A 22,286-nucleotide genomic window follows, 5' to 3' on the forward strand; every position below is an offset into this window, starting at 1 on the left:
AGGTCACTCTTCTTTTATACTGTTTGTTTCCAGAGTTTGCAGTTTCTTGCATTAATCTTTTAATTTATGAGTCTGAGAGTGAGTTTATATGGTGTAAGAATACTTATAAGACTGAGAATTGTAGAGCTAGGATGTTGTGGAAGAATTTCATAAGAGCTTGAAACTCATCTTGGAAAGAATCCTTGCCAGCTCAACATTATAACATCGAAATCTATACCCATGGAATAACAGTATGTAAGAGGCTGTAAATTCCTTTATAGATTAAAGTTACTTATCTTGACATTGTGATTCCTTGCCTCTTAAATTTTATCCTTACTTTAGTTTTTCAATTCTGTAATTTATTTTTTGTTCTTAAAGAAAAGAAGATATTTTGATGTATAGTTATTTAGTAAGAAATTACTTTAGTAGCAAATTATGTAGCACTTTGATTGAAAGCTACCTAGGATTGTCGATGTAAGAATATGGATAAAAATTCTTTCAGAAAAAAGTAATACTGAAGAATATCCTGGATATTCTAGCTGTCAGAAATTACTCTTGGCGTCTGAATGGCTTTGATGAGGAAGTGAATTTTAATCAACACATTACTATGTAGCCAGCACTTAATCCCATATATAAAAAATATTTTTTTTTTCATAATTTGAGCTTATTTTTCAAAGTAGAATATGCTTTCTTCCTTAAAGATTTGGCTCCTTTTTGAGTTTGAAAATGTTGAGATGTAGTTTGATAATTTGGGCCTATATATATGATAGTTGCAGGAAATGGTTTTATGCTAAACATACTGTTTGTAATACTGATGATGTTAAGAAGATTTCTGAATGTAAATTGCTGAATATATGCAAGGAATAACAGAGGACCTACCATTTTTAAGGTACTGATGAATCTTCGAAACCCAAATTATGAAAATGGAGAACAGCCAAGTTTCAGAAATCATCTGGGGCTAATTCAGGTTCCTCTAAAAGTTAAAGATATTCCAGAACTGGTAAGTATATTTTTTTTTTCTTACAATAGGTTTCTGTAAGAATTATTTTGCCTTGCTAATGAATAAGATTCTAAACAGTAAAGAATATTAATATCATGATAAGTTTCTCCTTTTGAAAATGAAAATAAATTAAATATGTAGCTAAAACACAGAGCATAAAAGAAGTTTTATGAAAGACATTTCTAAATGTAAAACATACAGTAAATTATCTGCTGGTAGTTTTCATTTTATGCCACACAGCTTTGATTTGTGCCAGAAATATACTTCTGTACATGTTATTCACTTTTTTCTGTACAAGAAAACTTTATGTAGTTTATCTTAATTCCACAGTTTTATTTGATGCTGTACAAGACCAGTATCCTGACAATCAGTTAGCTTCTAATTTTCTTCTCAAAGTAACTCTAAATCCCTTTATTGTCAGATTGTAAATGAAAGGAAATGCTTGGGTACTAGCATTATAATGGGAAAATAGGAGAGCTCATTTTAATGCTTCGCTGATAAGTCTCTTGAGGATTTTATGCTTGCACCTAGGTTGGGAAAGAGTTGGGAATTAGATATCCTTAACCTAATCTTTCATTCACCACTTCATTACATCCATAGCTGTAGCTCATAGCTGACATGAAAACTGGGCCCTATAACTAAAACTAGAGTAAGAATTGATGTGAGATTCTTCTCTTTAAAAACCTGAGCTCATATTTCATATATATGCATTTAAAAGAACTACGATTGGTTTGGAAAATATTTGTATTAAGCCTTTCAGAAGAAATCTCTAGTGATTTAGAGAATTAAACATTGTTAATTACTGTTTTATGGTTTTGTTTCTTTTCAGAAAGAAGACTTCAGTGAACTAGGCTTAAATATAGGACAACTGGGTATTGATGATTCAGCACAAGTGCCTCCTGGTTAGCTAATGCTGTGCTTCAGTCACTTAAATAGAACACTAATGAGTAGAATACTTCACAGTTATCAAGTACTTTGTGTATTTTTTCCCATAATAAACCATAAATATTTGTTCTGTAACTATGATTGTAGTGATTTTCTTAGTAAAATAGAGCTAATAATAGAGACCATTGCAAATATAAAGGGTCAGCTTTGGAGAAGATTTAAAATCATCACCTTAAATAGAAAATATGTTAATTTCAGTATGTTTGAACACTTCAGGATCTAGATGAAAAAATTGCCTATCTCCAAAAACACAGAAAATATCAATAAATGCTAAGCCAACTAACAGATAGGCATATGTACAAGCACCTCTAAGAAAAGATTACAGAAAATATCCATGTATTCAGTAGCTTAAATAGTGCATAATTTCTGTTGTGTTTCCGTGTATGCATTTATTCCTGTAGAAACAGGTTTTTAAATGGTCTTTCCATATAAAAGTGCAAAACATTATAGTATCAAGTGATTTTTCTTTTTAAATGGAAACTTACCTTATTGAAAGTCTGGGTTCATGCAGTATAGTGCTACTTTGGTATTTGTGTCCTTCAGACAAGAAAAAATTCTATAGTATTATTTCTTCTTAGTTTTTGAAAAAGAACATTGATGCTGATACAAGTTAATTTTTAGTGACATTAGCAGTAAAAATCAGCTGAACGTAGTGGTGTGTAGTAAAAATTAAAATATATTACTAGCTGCAGTATCTTTATTTTTTGCCATTCTTTTCTATTTATTTATTTTCTAGAGTTCTTTGAAAATGAACATGTACGTGTTGGACAGAAAGGTATGTATCTGTTTTCATTTATAATAAACTGTGAGTAGTTAGGAAAACATTTAGTAAATGTCTATCTCAATTACGTATACCTTTTAGAATTTTAACAAATTAAACAGATGAGTGCAAAGCACAGTCAGTAATACCATTGTAATTTAGACAGAGACAGCCAGTAATACCATTGTAATTTAGACAGAGACAGAAAAGCAAGCATTTGCAGTCTACCAGTAGCTACCAGATAAATAGCTCCACAGATATTTCATTAAGAATGAAATAGGAAGCATATAGACATAACTTTTTGGTGATAACTTAACTTATGCCACTACTGAATTTCATTTTAAAATCAAAAGACTCTGGACTCCCTTCTCTGCACACACAGTTCTCATTAGTGTAATGGGGTTTACGCCTGTGCATCAGAACAGAGTCCTTTTAATTGTTATTTGCAATTGCAGAACTTACTAATTATTGCAGTGCTTAGCCACCATGGAAAATTCACTCATTTGTCTCCTTATACTGGTTTTTCTGAAGTAGTTCTGGGTTTTTTGTAGGTTAAGAAATAACCTAGAAAAGAAAGGGAAGATAAAGGAAATAATCATTTATTAGTCAAGTTTGCTTATAGAAGAAACATACAAGGAATGTTTGAAATCCCTCAATATCTGCTCCTTCCTGTCTCTGGTGATTCCTGCTAAACATCATCACCATCAAAGTAAAAAATAGAGTGGATACCATCCCAAAAGTCCTCCATCCTTTTTTTTTCTTTTTTGTGTGTGTGTTTCAGTAAGAAAATAATGACCTTTCTTGCTTCTGCCTTTGCGGTCCTCCTTCTATCCCTCATTGTCTGTTTTCTGATCCAAGAGCAACTCATTAGGGCACTGTCCATCTCTGTTCTTTTCCTGTTCTTCCAAATAAATTTCCTATCCAGACTTCCTGAGCCAGTCATTCAACCCCACAATGTAATTCTCACTCCTCATCTCTTGTCTGTGTAGAGCAGCCTCCATTACAAAGATTGTCTTAGCTTTTCCTACATGCAAAGACACAAAATTTTGTAAAAATGTGTGTTAAGAGTCTTGACCACAAACTGAAATCTCAGTTCATTCAATAGCAATCCTACTGCATGCTCTATTAGGTGTTGGTTATGACTTTGGCTGCCACTGATGTATTGATTTTGCTTTTATATTAGATGGATTGCCAAGTCTGAGGAATTTTCTTTATTGCATTTAGTAAAACTCATCTTACATATAGCAAAACTACTTTTTAGTATTTTGTGTCTCAGTAAGAAAAAATAAGATAAACACTCATGGATACTGACATGAATCACGGTCTTTTCTAAAGTTTTGTGGGGAATGTAAAAATGTTTTTAATTTTTGCCCTCTTTGTTTAGGAAAAAAGGATCATGCACTATCTGTGTTAGAGCTCTGCAGCTTAAACAGACAATTGGCAGACTGGTCTATTCAGTATTTAAGAAGAGAGGGAAGGAGAGAGGAATCAATTAAATACATTTATACTTCCAAACCTCATCCTTCTAAGCCATGTCAGGGCAGATATCATGAATGTCGAATTTAGTGAAATTTAGAAAAGCAAGTTGTTTCTGAGAGACTTCAGAAAAATCAGAAGATACAGATTTGGAAACTTCTGAGTACCAGCACAACAGCTATGTAATGTCTAGATAATCTCACAGAATTATTCTCCCAACTCTCTGTTGTGAAAGACAGGTATGAGGATACAATTAATCACGTAACTTCAATGGGAAACAACACTCCTATCAGGTTAGGATAGCTAAAGATCATTGTCTTTCAAGTTTATGGATTTAAGTAAGGAATGAGATAATCCGCTCTAAGGTATGTACAGTACTGTATTCAGGATGAGGCCCTTGTGACAGAGTAGCCTAAAGCTTCACAACGACCCATCTAGGCAAACCTGTCAACTGTAGAGTATTTGTTTTATGTCAGTCTGAAGGAAAAACAAAATCTTTTGAGAAAGTCTTTATCCTCCAGAGTATGTATACAAATAATGAGAGAACATGACAGTACACTCTAAAATGGAAAGATCTTGCCCCACAGTTATCTGTGAAGACATTCATACGGTTAACATAAAAATAGGGGAGACACAAAAACCCAGAAGGAGTGGCAATCTCCTATTTGAACTGAGATACCACTCATAGTTAAATAGGAGTATTTTGTGGCTATATACGGCTGCTTGTTCCACTTGATGCCAGCCTAGTAGCTGCAACTAACCTTGATATAGTCATAGATACATACTAAGTGCTCTTTTATGACAGGAGGTAGTACAGCCTTGCTTATTAATATCAATTGCCTTGTTTCCCAGAGAACTACTTCAAAATTACATTCTGAAAACCAGACCTTTTAGATATTTTCCCATTAGCTAATGCTTACAGCATGGTAAACCAATTTGTAAAGTTTGAAATTATCAAGTACTTGATAATTTCATAAACTTTGGAAGTCTTAAACTATATCAATTCATTACCTGCTTTCTTACAGTTTTAGCAGAGCAAGATAGTGCTGCAGCTCAACAATATGTTCGTCAGGGATGTCCAACAGCACTCCGAGCTGATCTGTGGGCCCTCATTCTCAATATTTCTAATCAGCCAGAGGTAAGGAGCAAAGTGAGAGTAAAATGTGAAGACTAGGTGAAAACACAGAAGTGAAAGCACATATCTTCTAGTGATCTTTTTTTCCAAAATAGAAATGCTCTACTGAGTTGTCACAGAAACTGATAAACATTTTATGAGAAATATACACATGCCTGTAAAAAATTCTGTGCTGTGGTGAAGTCTTTTAGGCTCTTCCCTAATTTCTCAACAGATATATGAGCAAAATACTGTAGAACAAACTATTTGGTTGATCTGGCTAGCTCCTGAGGTTTTCCAATATGGTGCTGACTTTTTCAGAAGGGCACAAGAAAAAAGTCCTGGAAAGACTGAACCTCTCTTATCTTTCCTAAGTTTTATAAAAAAGAATATGTGCTATATCTTTTCCCCTCTATTTCAACCTGTCATCATATTCATGTACATATCTCGTAAATTGCTTTATATATTATTACATGCATACATGTAAATTTACTCATAAATGTGAGAATTTTACAGTATTTCATTTGAGGATGTAGCCATTTTCTTGTAATATTGGGGTATTTATTGATAACTTCATAGTACAATCATAAGATCTTGCCCTTAACTTAAGTCTTGTTCATTGACAGCTTACCTCAGGAGTGAAATTATTTGTTCTGGTGTTAGAATTACTTAGTTTATTCCTTTTTGAAAAAATAAAGTAGTCTTTTGTTTCTATTAAATAAAAGATTGAATTCTCTGTAGAAGAAAGAGCTGTTGAAATAATAATGAAATATTATATGTCTTACTTAAAATGCTCAACACTAGATTTAAGTTATTTTAAATTATCAGGACAGCTTGAATTTTAGAAGTCTGTCTCTTAATGAGAGCAGGAATATTATAGGTGTGAAATTAATTTTTTTGGTTACATTGCATCTGTTTATATTCTGTTAAATGCTGCATGTTCTAAGACCATTTTTATCTTAATGTGGAAAATGAAATAATTGAATAAAAAAGCCAAGTATTCTGTATTGATGACTAAAAGTCAAGATAATAGTCAGAAAAATGATAAAATATTTCATTTTATGTTCATGTAAAGCATGAGTTGTTATGTAAATAGACTTATTAAAATCCATTTCCTGAAATTCACATGGACAATTTTCAAGTTACCTTTTTTAAAGAGGAACAAGGTACATCTGTCTGTTAATATATTTGTCAGCCACGCTGTTAGATCCTTTAAAAGTTAACTGTAGTTTATAGTTGTTTTTAATATGTGTTTATACTATGCACGAAGGGTGAATATTATAGATCTTCTCAAAAGGTTAGTCTCTGCTCTGACAGTATTAGTTTACTGTTAGGTAAGCTAGAGAAGAGTACCTTGGCTGTTTGATCACAAGTGCTCGCGTATGTGCGTTTACTGTGTAATAAATGGTAACTCAGCTCCAACTTATTGCAAGGAAGCATGTGGACACTTATGTCAGGGCAGCTAATACATTCTCACTGACATGATATTTTACCTTAAGGTAACTTTGTACGCTCTTAGCAAACTATAGATGAAGAAGAAAAATAAACTATATACGCATACAGTATTCTGAGATTCAGTGCAGTAGACGTTCTCCTTTAGGAGACATTCTACAGGGTCCACAGCCTTGAGACCGAACTGAATAGACTGTGTGCAGGGAACTACTGGTGAGACAATATTTTGTGATGATGCTGAAAGAACTTGAGAGAGGTGATGATAAGTGGCTGGAAAATGATAATGATAACATCAAGAAAAAGTGATAAGTAAGGATAGATGAAGTGATGCAGACTGCAAATTTGTCACTACTTTGAGATTGTTGAAATAAAGGATTGGAAAACAGTAAATACAAAATCCACCCGCCCTCCCCACAAAGAACAGAAATGATCACGTCTGTGAACAACATATACTGTGTTGGAGAAAAGCTTCTAAGCTGGTGATGTAAGTGCATATGAATGTTTTTCTGTCATGCTAAACCGAAACTGTATCTTCTAATGTAACAGCTATTGGAGCCTTTTATCTTATTTTCCAAGATTATTTTTGCACTGCATAGTATAGTATTTGTTATCCTGGGCTCTTAAGTTACAGTTGTTTTATGGACTTTGAGTACTAAAAATATAAATGCACTAAAGGGATAGGCTTTCTGACCGAGACCTAGCAGACCGCCCATAGATCAGGTAGGATAGCACATGGGTTACTATAGCTATGTTCTAAACTGAATATCCGTAGTTCATTTTAAGGATTGCATTTACTAGCATTTCACAGAAGTAAGGCTGTAACTACTGCCAGAACGCTATCTCAGACGTTCTTCTTGCATATACTCAACATACTGCTTTATTTTTTGTAAAGTATAGCAAAGCAGTTTTCAGATATATGTAGCTGTTTTATGATCTGTTGTATTTCATATAGACTTTATTGGTTTATCTAACACTTCTCTACCTCTTGCATACTGTTTCTCTGCTGAAGTTGAATTGCATGGTTGCAGAGATTTCTTGCTGTAATACTTCTGATTTGCAGCTCTATTACATTTATAGCTGGATGAATCTATAACATAAGGACTGTGAATTTCCTTTCTTTAATGTAAAACATTATTGAAGGTTTGGTATGGGCAGCGTTGTGTGTGTTAGCATCCAATGTTGTTGTTTGGAAAATTTTATTTGGTAAAGCTCAGCCTCTGTATAAAGCTAATATACAGCCAAGCAAGGGATGATCCTAGCAATCTACCATCGTAATCGTAAAAATGATAAACTGGAAGCTCTGTATGCAGGATTATTTAGAAATGTGTCAACACATTTCCTGGCAATAAGTTGTTTATTAGTTTTCATTTGTGATGGTACATTTTAAAGAAACTGTGTTAAAAGAGCATTTTTAAGGTTGCAAAGTCAAACATTTAAAAGCTTAACAGTGTCACAGTCAGTATTGTCTGTGCAAACAGTCCAGTTTGCTCTGTGTATATATATATTTTTTATTGTATGCTCTTGAATCACAAAATCACAGTTTTTCCTGTGGGATATCTGCCTCATTGATTGCACAAAATGGATGGCACACACTTACTAACAATCTGTTTAATTAGTTTTTTTCCTTCTGTTCTGTGTGTTACCTTACTGTTTCTTCACTGCATGCTATTCAAGCAGTGCTTAAAAACCAAAATTGTTCATGATAGGCTTTTTTCCTCTATTTTTTTTGAGTTAATGGGTTTAAAATCAATCTTAATTCTGAAAATTCCAGCATGCGGAAATTAGTAATGCTTTGCTTTACTACAGCTTTTACTGAATGTAATTTCCTAGGTGTAAAAACTTAATAAATAGGTGAGGTGGTAAGTTTGTAATGGAGCATGATGTAACTCTATGCCTTATCAGTAGAGTTATTAAGTTTAAGATCAGTAGCTGAAGGTGCCCGCTGTACCATTCAAACAGCTGAGAAACCAGTAGCAGCAATGGACTCTCATCATCTTTGACTGGACAAGGATGTACTTTACAAGTATGTGTGTCTGGTAGAAGGAGAATAGGTTTTGGATCCTCTTCCAGGATTTGCCAGGAGGGACTTTTTTAGCTCTCTCGTCTGTTATTTCTTTATGTAATCTGTTTAGGCTTTTGTTTTGTACTTGTTTCTGGTACTTCTGTTCCAAAATCTACAGCTCACCTAATTCATTCTGGTTGCCATTCTTCAGGCTTCATCCGGTTCCCACAAATCTTAGTGTCTCCTTTCTAGACTCCCCAATGTCAGTCTTTCTTCACGTTCCTAGCTCTGTGCTTCATCCACCCATTTCTTGTATCAGATTTGAGAGGCAGGTATCGACAGTGCAATCAAATGACGAGGATAACCTAAAAATGAATCATGAGCTGCCTGCAGTTCAGCAATGAGAGTACAGCTCCTGTGCCAGGGATTTCGGGACAGGCCACAGGTGGACTGTGCCTGCACAGAGGCTGCTGAGTAATCCAGACCTTTATTTCAAAGAAGGTGAATCACCAGATTCTGCCTAAACTAGCTTCGCTGGGTACTGCTGAAAGATCCTGCTCTCTCTTGCCCGTGAACTACTTTCGGAGCTCCCTTTTCCTCATGCTTTCAGGTGGAGACAGTATGAGGTTTTTGAGTGGAAATTTTGGGGTGCGGCTTTGTAAGGTCAAGAGGGCTGGACAATTCTGAAATGTACTTTGTCTCAACTTGGAAAGATGAGTATGTTTGGAGATGCAGTATAAAAAATATATATTATTTTGAGAAAAGCTATGGCCTATATAAAAATGCAACACATTTTAAAAAGTAAGAAGTTTACAAATCAAAGTTACAGTAAGATTTGTCAGACAGAGAAGAAAGGTTGAATCAGATGAAAATGGTAAGATTTTGTTTTTATAAATGAAAGCATCTTAGGCTAAGAAACCTACCACATTTTTGGACACTCCTGACACTTCCTCCACATCTGGAGGAAGGAACGCAACCAATAAAATAGTAAAACAAGACTTGAATCTTTTTTGAAGCCTGAGTGAGGAACTTAAAAACATTTTTCATTGTGTGAGAAAAACTGATCACCAAGCAAAAGGATCATGTGGCTTGAAAGCAAATCTGTGACCAATCTTGTTCATGATTCAGATATAAGGAATAAATTTATTAATATAGAATGAATCACAAGCCTCTTATCTTACTAAGAGGCATGAGCAAGACCTACTTGTGGTCAAGTCACGTCTAAAAAATCGGTGTGATTCCCAAGTCCTGTTTTCATTTTGCCTCACAACAATCGCAATTTAAGAGAAAATTAATAACAAGTAATAAGTTAAAACCATTATTCCTACAATGGTTATGATTGCTTTTGCATCACAAGTACCTTTTTAATAATTTCTGATTTGTTTCCCAAACTTTTTCTCATGACTTCTAGTTCAGGTGGACAGCTTGGTCTTCTGGCCTTTTTACTAAATTATTGAACTGTAAAAACATTTAAGTACTGTTTCAGTCTGGTAGTATTTGCAATGTAAATTTGCTATTCATTTTTTCAGGGTAGAGTTTTGAGTTGTGTTTGAAGTTTTACTTCATGCTGAAGTTATAACAGCAACAGGAAATGGTGTTTTATTTTCTGAGGAACGATCAAGTTGGCCTAGTGGGTTTTTGTAAGAGCGAAGGAGAAACTACTATTTATGAAAAAATAAAAGGTGATAAACTGTTTACCCTTTTTATTTAAAATCATACTGAGGAAAGTATTCAACTGAATTATAAAGAACTTCCATTCAGTTTCTGCGAGTTGCTGAAGAATCTGAGCGCAGTTGTTCTCTCTTTTCAGACAGTGCCCTAAACATCAGGTTGCTTATTCCTACCACTTTTTTAACTGCTTGAAATATTTACACCAATTAAATTAAGGAGGAAAATTGGGCAGGATATGTATTTCAGAAATTGTATGTCCTATTGGTTAAGGCTAAGTAATTCAACTCTAACTCAGGCAATATTTGCCCTATATTCTAATAAGTAGATTGTTTTTTAAAATTGGTACACAAGTCTGAAGGGTGAGAAATGGAAAGTTTCTACACTTCTGTTTTTACTGATTCCTTTGCTAAAACAAAAAGATATTTTACAAAATGTTTTAAATACATGTGTCATTCTGGATTAACAAATAGTAAATACTCTGTTCTGATTAAATCTATTTCATTTACATTTCTTTCAGCGGTTTTCTGTTTTCCTTCTGTGGAAGGTACTGTTCACTGGCTATACTAAAGTAATTTATACATAATTGCAATTAACATGATTCTTTACACTTCAATTAATAATGCAGTTGAATTAAGGCATAGGAAGCTAGTACATATTTTAGAGATTAAAAATAAAACAATCATATTTCAGTATGATGCCTTCAACAAAACTGCACTGAAACTAGTACTCTGAACTCACAAAGTTAGTACAGTAGAGCATCATTTATGAATATTTTTTTCTTGTACAGAAATCTGTTCTTCGTACATTTGTGCCAAATGACTAACTCTATTCTAAGTGTAGCTAAAATAGCAGCAATTCAACTTAATACCAAGGTATTCTGACTGTTAAGATGAATGGACCATGTACTTAAGTGATTACTTTTTAGTTGTAGTTTTACAATAATTTTAATAGTGACAGGAAAATGGACTCTTGTAAGCAAACATAAAACATAACTGAATGGCTTCCTAATTCAGGAAGGAAAAGGTTAGTACAAAATACTGGACTAGTGATAATGTTAACTTGTGACTTGGAGACACTGTGTCACCAAAAGCAAAAGATTTCTGTCTCTCTTCATACCACTTTCTTCTCCCACTTCCAAGCAGCCTTTAGCAATTGTTCAAGGCAGTTCTAGAGAACTAAAAACTAGGAAATTAAAACAGGAAACCATGAGGTAATTAGAATCTCCTTCCCAAGTTACAATAAATTAGTTGTAGCATTATCTAGTACCCTTGTAGCCATGAGTTTCATTGTACCATTTCTTATGCAGGAGTACTTTTGTGTACAGCACAAACAGTTAATCATGCAGTCTGCTTAGCATGAAAGAGGTGTTTTTTTTTATTAGCTCCTTCTGTTCTAATATATACAGTCATTTGAGATGGCAAAAACCCCCACTTCAGACATTATTCATTTGGCAGTGTTACACTTAGACTACAGTATTGATGCTTTAAAATTGTGACTTTAATATTAAAGTAGTTCTCTGTAGCTCGTAAGAACAGCGATACATTCATGCTGCAAATAATTTACATTTAGTAAATATTTGTGTCTGATCCTTCATAAAGAAATAGAGTATTATTTATATCTCCCCTTTTTATTTCTCAGAAAGAAAAATGTAAATATTTTCCCTGTGGTAGTTATCAGTACTTAATAAATACAGCTCATGTCCTCATTTGAACTTAACAGTCTAATAATGTATTAATTCTAATAATTTCTAAGTGTATAATATTCACCTCTTCTCAGTTTTTGATTAATACAAAGAACAGTTACAGTGTTCCCTAGCCTTCTCTTCACTTTTTTCCATTTTCTGCCTCTCAAAATATCATCTTACTTCCCATTTGTTCTTTAAATCCTTACTCCAGGCTTACCTTCCCCCCACCCCCTCAAAGAAATCGGCAGTGAATATTATGTAAAACTTGGAATGTAGAAACATTTGTGTGGTGCCTGTAGAGACACACTGAAATCAAAATAGTTTTGTGAAGTGGGAAGGAGCTTTGGGACTGCTGATTTTAGTGTATAAATTTATTCCAAATCCATTTGAAACTGTGGTATTCATCTGAAACTGTGTTATTCAATTGTGGGTATTATATATATATATGTATATATAACACACAGTTATTTAGGAATTTAGGAATTACATGATGATAATGCAATATTTAAACTTTTGTTTCCTTTGCAAGCCCTTTCTAAGAGGAAAGGGATAGAAGAAGCAAAAGCAGAGAAGTGTTTATTCTGATACTTCCCCATCGTTTCACCCTTGTGTATGTTCTGTAGACATTCAGGAAATAATTGGAGTTTTAAAAAAGGTCTGAGTTCTTTGTATTCTTTACAAGATTTTTAAAATATATTTATAAATTCATCTTTTCACAAATTTATACTGTTTAGAGATTCATATTAATATCAAATATTTGTAGCAACTCACAAGTGCTAGAAGATATGACAGAACCTATTAATGGAGAGGTGCATGAAAATAGAGGGTAAAAAAGAAGAAAAAAAGATTTTGAGCATTGAAAAAGTTTTAGCTGTAGAGATCCAAAGGTTGGAAGATACAGATCTCTGGTTTGAATTAGTTCCTTCATTCTCACTTTATTAATTATCTACAGGGGAGGTCATTTTATAAAATCTCAAATATTTGCCTTGTTTCTTAGGGCTTAAGTTAGAATAAACTGCGATAGAATGCTTCATAAGTTGTGCAGTGGGTTTTTCAGCTGAACACATGCTTTTTGTTGGGTTTTTTTTTAATTGTTAAAAATTGGTTTCATTAGTTTAAATTAAAGGTGTGTCTCAGACTAACGATGATATTTTTAATTTTAGGATATCTTGTATTATGAACAGCTTAAGTCAAATGTGATTCAGCATGACCTTTTAGTGGACAGCCTGATTTACAAAGTAAGTGATTCACTAAACAGTGATTAAGTGATTTATATACTCATCACACCAGTATCTTGGTTTTTTAACAAAGAATATGTTAGATGGTTTGGATTTCATGAGTGTAAGAATAATTAGTGCAAATTTATTATTATAAACTCTCGCCTTGTGCCTGTGTTGGCTCTTGTGTAAGACATTTGTTTGAGTTGAGCCATTAAATCGTAAAGAAACGGTAATTTTAAAATGTGGAGTATATGCTTTAACTACAGCTCTTTCATGATTCAGTGGTGAAACAGTGTCTTCTACCACTGTGTTGTTTAGCTTCTATGGGAGTCTGAAGAGATGTCTTTTGGCTTCAAACTACTCTGTTTTTTGATTACAGGATGTAAAGCTCACAGCAAGCAATGATGACTACTATTTTGTATTTGAGGATTATTTATATCAGGTATGTAGCTTTTTTCTTAGAAAAGCTAGAAAGTATACTGCTGTGGAATATGGACTGCCTTTGTGTTTCATGGGTAGGCAGAGTACAGTGGGACCCTAGACAGCATCTGTTTGCTGCATTGCACATACTTTCCCTTCTGAATAACAATACTGTAAATTAATCTTGTACACTTACACAGATTAAGCAGGACAAACTTTTAAAACTCCTACTCTGAAAGACCCTACACAATGTCTTTCCAATGCAGTAAGCCAGAAAAGTCAGCTATATTCTTCCCCTTCCCAGCTTTGCAATAATAAAATGATTAACAGCTGTGGCATGCAGAGAAATTAAAACTTGAGAAGTATATTTAGGGTTCCGGTTAAAAAAAAAAAAAAAGCTTTACAGTGACCTACTGCAATAAGCATAAAAGATATTGTGTTGACAAATTTTAAATTGAAGACATTGATTCTGAGTAAGATAGTGATGCATATAGTTACTTTTAGGATTGCTCCCATTCCAAAGCTGCTTCCAGCAATGGGGAACCCAGCTAATTTATAAAGAATTATCTTTGTTGCTGCCTGTCAAATGCCCTTAAATAGGAGGACGTTACATTTATGAATTTCCTAATGTGTAGTTGATTGCAGTGTCAACATAAATGTCATGCAGCAAACTTAACATTTCCACAGTGCTTTCAATTTCATTAGTCACATCTGTTAGGTTAGACTTGCTTAATTTTCTGTTTGAGCTATGTGAAATGAAATGATTTCTTCTTTGATGGTAATATGTAAAAGTGTTAGTAATTTAACTAAGCAAGGAACTGTCCTTAATGCTGCTTAGTCCATGTAGGTATAAAAATATGCGTTACTATTTAAGCATACTATTCAATCATGTTTGCATATAATATTTTAGTGTAATAAATGTTTAAACACTAATGCTTCAAATTATAACCTCATGAAATTATAGCCTTTTTTACTTAAAATAGTTCCAAGATTAAGATCTGTGTCTGAATTTGTTTCTGAATTAAAATTTGAAAAGTGACTACACAATAACTCGAACATTGATATTTATTCACTAAAATAGTTCCATGTAGGATTTTTTCTTGATTTAAGGATCAAAGATGATCTTCATTATTGTAACATTATCTCATCATCATGGGATGTGAAAATCTCATTCTTATTTCTGCTTCATTCATTATATAGATTACTAAGGCATATCAATTAGTCATTAATTAACAGTTCCAGTGAACATAGAATTATAATCTATGAAGGAGTATGAACTAATATAGAGTATAATGTTTGGTTTTAAGACCATCAGAAATAGATTTTGTTCATCAATCTCAATATATAGCACAGTTGAATATTTCATTTTTTATATATATTAACTAAAAGAATGTTCACAGAATGAAAATCATAAAAAGGACTAAGCTATCCTTAGTAATTTAAAGGCGAGTCACCAAAGCTTTGGAAAATGAAGTGCCTAGTTTTACTGCAAGGCTTTGAGGCAAAGAATATCTCAAACTTGTAATTATTAGTTGTTCTAGTTTTGTTTGGTACTTTGTGGTATTCTTCAGACTCTTTCTTAGAAGAAAGTTATGCATTTTCCTTGATAACTTTCTCTTCCAATCTAATTTGCAAATGCATTGCTGCCAAATGATTTTGTTCTGTGGCCCCTGGAAAAATTCTGCAGTATGAGTCACTCTGATATGGAATATTATTTATTGATTTTGTATGATAACTGGAATTAAATATTGGCTAAATAAAATAGGTAGTGAAAATGTTAGTTTGAACCAGATATATTATTTCTATGTTTGCACTGGGTTTGTGGGTTTTTTTCATGATTACATACTGCCTCTAAATTTTCCAAGTCATTGAGCAGAGTGTGGCATTTGTCTGTGTATTACTTAACAGAAAAAGCATCCATCAAAACCAGAAAATTTGGGCGTAAAATAACAAGATATTTGGTTGGGTTATTGGTACCTCTTTAGTAGCATGCAATCCTTTTGGGGAAGAACATTGTGAAATGATGTAATTTATTTCCTTTAATATCTTTGCTTTCTTTATCCCAAAGTTGACATGTTTTTATTACTTCTTTATAACTATCGCAATAGAATACAGTTACTTTTAATACAGTAATTTCTTTTTGATAAAAGCTTTGGCTTTGGTTTTTTTTCTTCTTAGTCCTTTGAATTCAATGGTTTTCTTTTCAGTTTTGATTATAAATATCCAATAGTTTTTGTCAAACTTTTCTGTACCTAAAAAGGGGTTTGTGCCATTGTTTTCTTTAGCATTATCATTTTTTGAATGAGAAAAGTAATACTTGAATTAATAAATTTGTAAATTCTTTATTTCAGGCCAGAGGTTCAATTTGAATTCTTTAGTCTTACATCCTGCATAATGAATACATGCAAAGAACCTCACCCAGCAGTTTTTAGGTATAGTTATAACTTATGTTTGAGCTAGAGTCTATCTCTTATAAAGATGCATAGTCTTAATTTAAAGACTTCCAGATACTGGTACTGGACACTGTATTCCTAAAAAAGGGGGCCTCAAATTAAGGTTACATTCTTTCCCCTATGAGAGAACATAATTTATGTCCTTTTCAGATTAGTTTCTTTTTCTTTCACCTCAGTTAACATATACAGAGAATTACATTTGCCTGTGTATTGTTATTGTCAGCTATATTTTGGCAGCTATGAAAATGATTGTGTATTGCACAACATAATATTTAGCTTAAACCATTTGAGATAAAGAAACTATTTATTTTTTAAAAGATGCTTGTATCTCAGAAATAGTTTTGAGGTTCAAAAGAGGAACAAGTCTTAAAATATGGCTTGCTTTCCATAAAAAAAATTTAAAAAGCAATGATGTTCAGATGTCTTAGTGTTTTGGTTTTGCATGTTTCCTTTTGATAAATGCTGATATCTGGAATATGTTTGCAATAATTAGTTGAAGGAAAAATCCATTATTTCTTATTCACAATAAATTATGTAGTGAAGCACCATCTAAAACATTTCCACCTTTTACACCTCGGCTACAGTTAAAACAAACAAACAAACTCTTAAAACCTGCAAGAGCAGAGAGGGTTTAAGGTATGCAAAAAAAGTCAGCAGCAAGTTGAAGTCTGTCTTACTTATGCCCTCTTGTGTACATTCTTGCTAGTGCAGTCTTTCATTGCATGAAAACATGAAAATTTTTAAGTACAATACCAATTACTACATTTTTTACAACTGCATATAGGATGAGATTCTTTATTGTTAATGTTTTTTCTAGGAATGCTTTTACTATTTAATTTTATACTCAATTGCTGTGAATACTAGATTTTTTCAGTTAGGTAAACAATAAAAAATACAAATATATTTTACAAAATACAATGTGCATTTCAGAACTTATGGATACGAGGTGAGCATTATAATTTGTGCTTTTTGAAAGAACTGAATAGCATGCAAGCATTCTGTAAAGCTCTGGGGAATTAAAGTGTAAGGATCAGTCTTCTGGAACTGCATACATGCAAAAATGTAAATGTTTCATTTGCTTATTCTAGGACATCTATTTGCTTATACTAGGACTTCCTCAGGTCATAGTAACTGAATGAAAAAATAACTTAATAGACATCAAAGCAGCGAGTTGCATGCACAGTCACTAAGGATGTGACAGAAGGGGATAAACCCATGCTGAGAGGCAAGGAGGAGGGTAGGAGAATGGGGATATTTTACCTTCACATTCATTTGTTGTCAGTAAAATCATAGCAAGTTCAAAGTGAGCCTGGAAATTTGAACAGCAAAGTAAATTAAGTTGGTCAAGAGCTTTCAACCATATTAGCTCTCTTCAATACCATCTAATAGATGCTAATTAAGGCAGGTCCTTAAATCTGTTTGACATTGCTTTGTTGATCCAGTAAGTCAGCTGATTTGTATATGCTGTCTTTTCTACAGGTATTACTCTGTTTTTCCCGAGATACCTCTGTACTGGAGCACTTTACTTACAGTAGTGCCACCCCACCCAAATCATATATACGAGGTAAAAGGAATTGTTTTTAAAAAGATTGTATAGATTTTTGTTGACTGCTGAAAAGTAATACAGTATGTGAATTTCCTTGATGTTCATTACACCTAGTAGACTACCTTTAAAAGAACCTTAATGAAAATTTCATGTATCCAGTTGATATCTGCACAGATTCTATTATGACAGTTTAGAAGCTGATCACATAAAGGCCAGATTGCAATGCTGTTCTTTTACTGTAGTTTTCTGTGTATAATTCTCCTGTGTTTTACCAAAATAAATTAAACACACAACTATGACAATATGATAAAATCTTGACAACTTCTGTCTTCATCAGAGCTAGAAATTTAAATACACAACACTGCCCTCTGCAACCTCAATGAATTTAGCAACTGGAAGTTGTGGTAAGATGTTATCTTCCCAAAGCAGTGAGTTTTGCAGATATTTGTAGGTAGGAGCAGAACATGTTGCTGAAGAACTGTGGGCTCTGTTTGAAGGTCTGGGACAGTAGAGGTCTACCAAGCTGATGATTTTTCAAAGCATGGCATCTTCCAGAGTGTTATCTTACTTCTGGATGTTCTCTGGCTTAAGTTCTCATGTGAGTCTTACTTTTATTAACAGTCTTAAATTTATTGGTTCAGTCCACTTGCCTTCTATGCCAACTTCTAATGCCATACCTCTGGGCTCTCTTTTCTTGCTGCTTAGATCCTCACCTGCCTTGGCTGCAACTGGTTCCTAATTTTGTCCTCCTTCTTGAATCACTCAGCCATCCAATCAATTTCTTTCCATGAGCCTTTTACCTTATGCATTCCCATTTTCTTCCTTGGTCCCTCGTGCCAGTGTATTTAGCCAATGATCCCTGTACCAAGTACTTTTTCTGAACAGGACCTCTGTGGACAGTTTTCCTCTTGCTGCTTCTTATGTCACTAGAGGCAATGTTTATTTTCTTAATTTTTTTTCCTCCCTCGTTGCTTTGTAGGTCTTTTCTCTCCCTGTAACTGAATTAGGGAGTTTTCTTTTCATAGAATCATAGAATGGTTAGGGTTGGAAGGGACCTCAAAGATCATCTAGTTCCAACCCCCCTGCTGCAGGCAGGAACACCCTCCACTAGACCACATTGGCCAAAGCCCCATCCAACCTGGCCTTGAACACTTCCAGGGATGGGGCATCCACAACTTCTCTGGGCAACCTGTTCCAGTGCCTCACCACCCTCACAGTAAAGAATTTCTTTCTAACATCTAATCTAAATCGACCCTCCTTCAGCTTAAACCCATTACCCCTTGTCCTGTCACTGTACTCCCTGATAAACAGTCCCTCACCATCTTTCCTGTAGGCCCCTTCAGGTACTGGTAAGCCACAATTAGATCTCCCCGGAGCCTTCTCTTCTCCAGGCTGAACAACCCCAACTCTCTCAGCCTGTCCTCATAGGAGAGGTGCTCCAGCCCTCTGATCAGCTTTGTGGCCCTCCTCTGGACTCGCTCCAACAGCTCCATGTCTCTCCTGTACTGGGGCCCCCAGAGCTGGACGCAGTACTCCAGGTGGGGTCTCACAAGAGCGGAGTAGAGGGGCAGGATCACCTCCCTCGACCTGCTGGTCACGCCTCTTTTGATGCAGCCCAGGACACGGTTGGCTTTCTGGGCTGCAAGCGCACACTGCCGGCTCATGTTGAGCTTCTCATCAATCGATACCCCCAAGTCCTTCTCCTCGGGGCTGCTTTCAATCCATTCCTCGCCGAGCCTATAGTCGTGCTTGGGATTGCCCCGACCCATGTGCAGGACCTTGCACTTGGCCTTGCTGAACCTCATGCGGTTCGCACGGGCCCACCTCTCCAGCCTGTCAAGGTCCCTCTGGATGGCATCCCTTCCCTCCAGCGGGTCAACCCCACCACACAGCTTGGTGTCGTCGGCAAACTTGCTGAGGGTGCACTCGATCCCACTGTCCATGTCGCCGACAAAGATGTTGAACAGTGCCGGTCCCAGTACCGACCCCTGAGGGACACCACTCGTCACTGTTCTCCACTTGGACATTGAGCCCTTGACCACAACTCTTTGAGTGCGACCATCCAGCCAATTCCTTATCCACCGAGTGGTCCATCCACTTTTCTTTGCCTACTTCTTGAAACAAGCAAAGGGCTCACCTGAGAGCAGAACAGCAGTGGGATCCCAGGTCTCACTTCAGGCACAGAGCCATGGCAGCCCAGAAACACAGCTATGGGGAACATCCTACTTATTTCTAGACAAATCTGGGGAATGAAGTTCCTGAAATCTAAATCTCTGCTGAACCTGTGCAGCGTAAATCCGAAAGGCTTGTAGGTCCTATTTTTGGCTAATTTTCCAAGAGATGTGCTTTATGCTAAAAATACCGTCCTTCCAGATTACAACTCCCTGCTGCACAGCAAGCAAACTATTGCAAGGAAAAGTAAAAACTAATTTTTAGTTTAATGAAACAACTGATTTCTGTAATTGGAAAATATTGGGTTTTATTTTCATGAAGTAGTAGGCAAAAACTTTACAGGTTAATTTTTAATTTAATTCAGTCAATTCAATTCATGTTACAGGAAAATATCTAAGTCCAGATTCCATTGAACCTGATGAAACTTCCCTGTCCTGAATTCTTCTATGTAGAGTGAACAGAATACACTGAGATCTGAAAGATCTCTGAGTATTCTATAAATTTTCATCTAAGTAATTATATTTTCTAGTTGAATTTTCTCATTTTAAAACTAAAATAATTACAGCTTTTAATTCGTGGTAATTATGCTTAAAACACTTTTCTATTTCTAAATAAATTGTTACTTTTTAAATAGTGCATTTTAAATTATTAGGTTCTGTAATTAAAATATGATTAACTAATATAATGTGTTCATTTTGCAAGGAAGAGAAAAAGTTATATGGTCAGGCTATACTATTAGTGATTGTTTTGACTTAGTTAATCTTTTGTATGCAACAAATTGCTTATTTATTTTTTGTTATATCAAAACTCCACCATCCATCTTACTCTCTGTTGCAAGCTTAATGAAGCCTTGAATATTTTTTATCTGTTCTTATATCTTTAAATGCCTTTCCTGTCCCTAGGTCAGTCTGCCACAGCACGGCAGACTTATCCCCTTATAGAGCTTCACCATCTTCAATGTCTGCAGTAAAGAGCTTTAGAGCTCCTAAGACTCAGTCAAATAAAATCTCTATGGGATAGCATTGCTGAAATCTTCCTCCTCTTTTTTGCTGTTTGTCATTCTCCCTTACTGGTGCTGCATTTAGTTTTATATCTGACACCGTACCTGTCCTATTGCATTGCTCACTTGTTTTAGACAATATCAAATGGTCAGTAATGTAATTAGTTATGATTTTTATAATTGTAATTTAGAATCTACCATTTTAATGTAAATCTTTACACCTTTTAACAGTTCAATCACATTTTAATTGTGATTTGGTGATTCACAGGAAAACTTGGAATGGAAGAATATGCTGTTTTCTATCCTCCAAATGGTAAGAATTATACTATTGCCTCCTCTAGTGGTAGATTGGAAAGATACAGGATTTTTTTCTCAAATACATAACTTTTCTATTACAAATGATGTTTCATTGTTATTCTGTGAAATTCATTAATTTAAAGGAGTAAGCTGGACTGAAGCTACTCCAAAACCACATTCAGCCTGGTGTTAGTAGTCACATACGGAGTTTGTCTATGTGTGTGGGCAGGAGAAAGAAAACAACTTCTGGTGCAGCAGCTTGTATTCCAGTTTTGTATCACCACTTAGAGGATCTGAATGATACATGCTGAAACTGCTGGACCCCCATCTTTTCCATCCTCAACAAACCACATCTTACAGTCTTTTCCTTTCAAAATTTGTGTTTCTTTTAAAAATTCAGACATAACTGATCTGTATAATTTTAAGTTCATATCATTGCTGCTGCTGTTGTTGTTACTTCAGGTATTAAAATTCTTTTTTTTTAGCTCTTATTTTGACCATTTCAATCCCTATTGAATCATTTCCCTGTTTTTCTGCTGCATTTATATTTTAAGTTCAAGCTCTATGCTCTTGCTTTCAAGGCCTTACGTCACCAATCTTAAATCTGTGTCTCTGGCCTTGTCTTTTATGTCTTCTGTGTTCCAGTGATGTCAATTGTAGCACATAATGTTTATTCCCCCTTCTTTCATTTTTGCCTCCGCAATTCTTTGCAGCTGTGTAGCCATGAAGCATTGTCCTTATGACCTTTTGCCAAAGCAGCTCCCTCTTACTGGTCCTATATGAAAATTAATGAATGGGAGCTAAGATCAGCTGGAAAGGAGGAGAGAACTGTCAGGGTACAACTGCCAAGTCCTCTAAATGTTTTATCTGAGTACTACATGAATTACTAGAGGTCTTGGCCTCTTCTTTTCCTGCTCCCTCCTTGTCAGTACATGACATTTACGGGTTGTCATTCATCTGAAATTAGGTTCTGATTTCAGCAAAGCTTATACATAATAACTTCATGGAAACAGAGCTTTACTTGCCTTTCTAGGAACTATAGCATGTGTTTAAGCACGTAGTTGGTTGTACTAAGGTAGGTGATACAATTCCCGT

General features: G+C 34.8%; 1 protein-coding gene across 3 annotated transcripts in view; it reads left to right on the plus strand.

The window, feature by feature from the left end:
* Positions 1 to 22,286, plus strand: part of TBC1D19 (TBC1 domain family member 19) — a 55,131-nt gene that overhangs the window by 25,412 nt on the left and 7,433 nt on the right. For all 3 annotated transcript variants that reach the window (XM_054825057.1, XM_054825058.1, XM_054825059.1), the window contains exons 8-15: positions 869 to 979; positions 1,809 to 1,881; positions 2,661 to 2,699; positions 5,186 to 5,298; positions 13,247 to 13,321; positions 13,683 to 13,745; positions 17,656 to 17,740; positions 21,163 to 21,207. In XM_054825057.1, the coding sequence (XP_054681032.1) occupies positions 869 to 979; positions 1,809 to 1,881; positions 2,661 to 2,699; positions 5,186 to 5,298; positions 13,247 to 13,321; positions 13,683 to 13,745; positions 17,656 to 17,740; positions 21,163 to 21,207 (604 nt within the window). The remainder of the gene's footprint in view (positions 1 to 868; positions 980 to 1,808; positions 1,882 to 2,660; positions 2,700 to 5,185; positions 5,299 to 13,246; positions 13,322 to 13,682; positions 13,746 to 17,655; positions 17,741 to 21,162; positions 21,208 to 22,286) is intronic.

Source organism: Grus americana, chromosome 4 (assembly GCF_028858705.1).
Source record: "Grus americana isolate bGruAme1 chromosome 4, bGruAme1.mat, whole genome shotgun sequence".
Classification (NCBI taxonomy): domain Eukaryota; kingdom Metazoa; phylum Chordata; class Aves; order Gruiformes; family Gruidae; genus Grus; species Grus americana.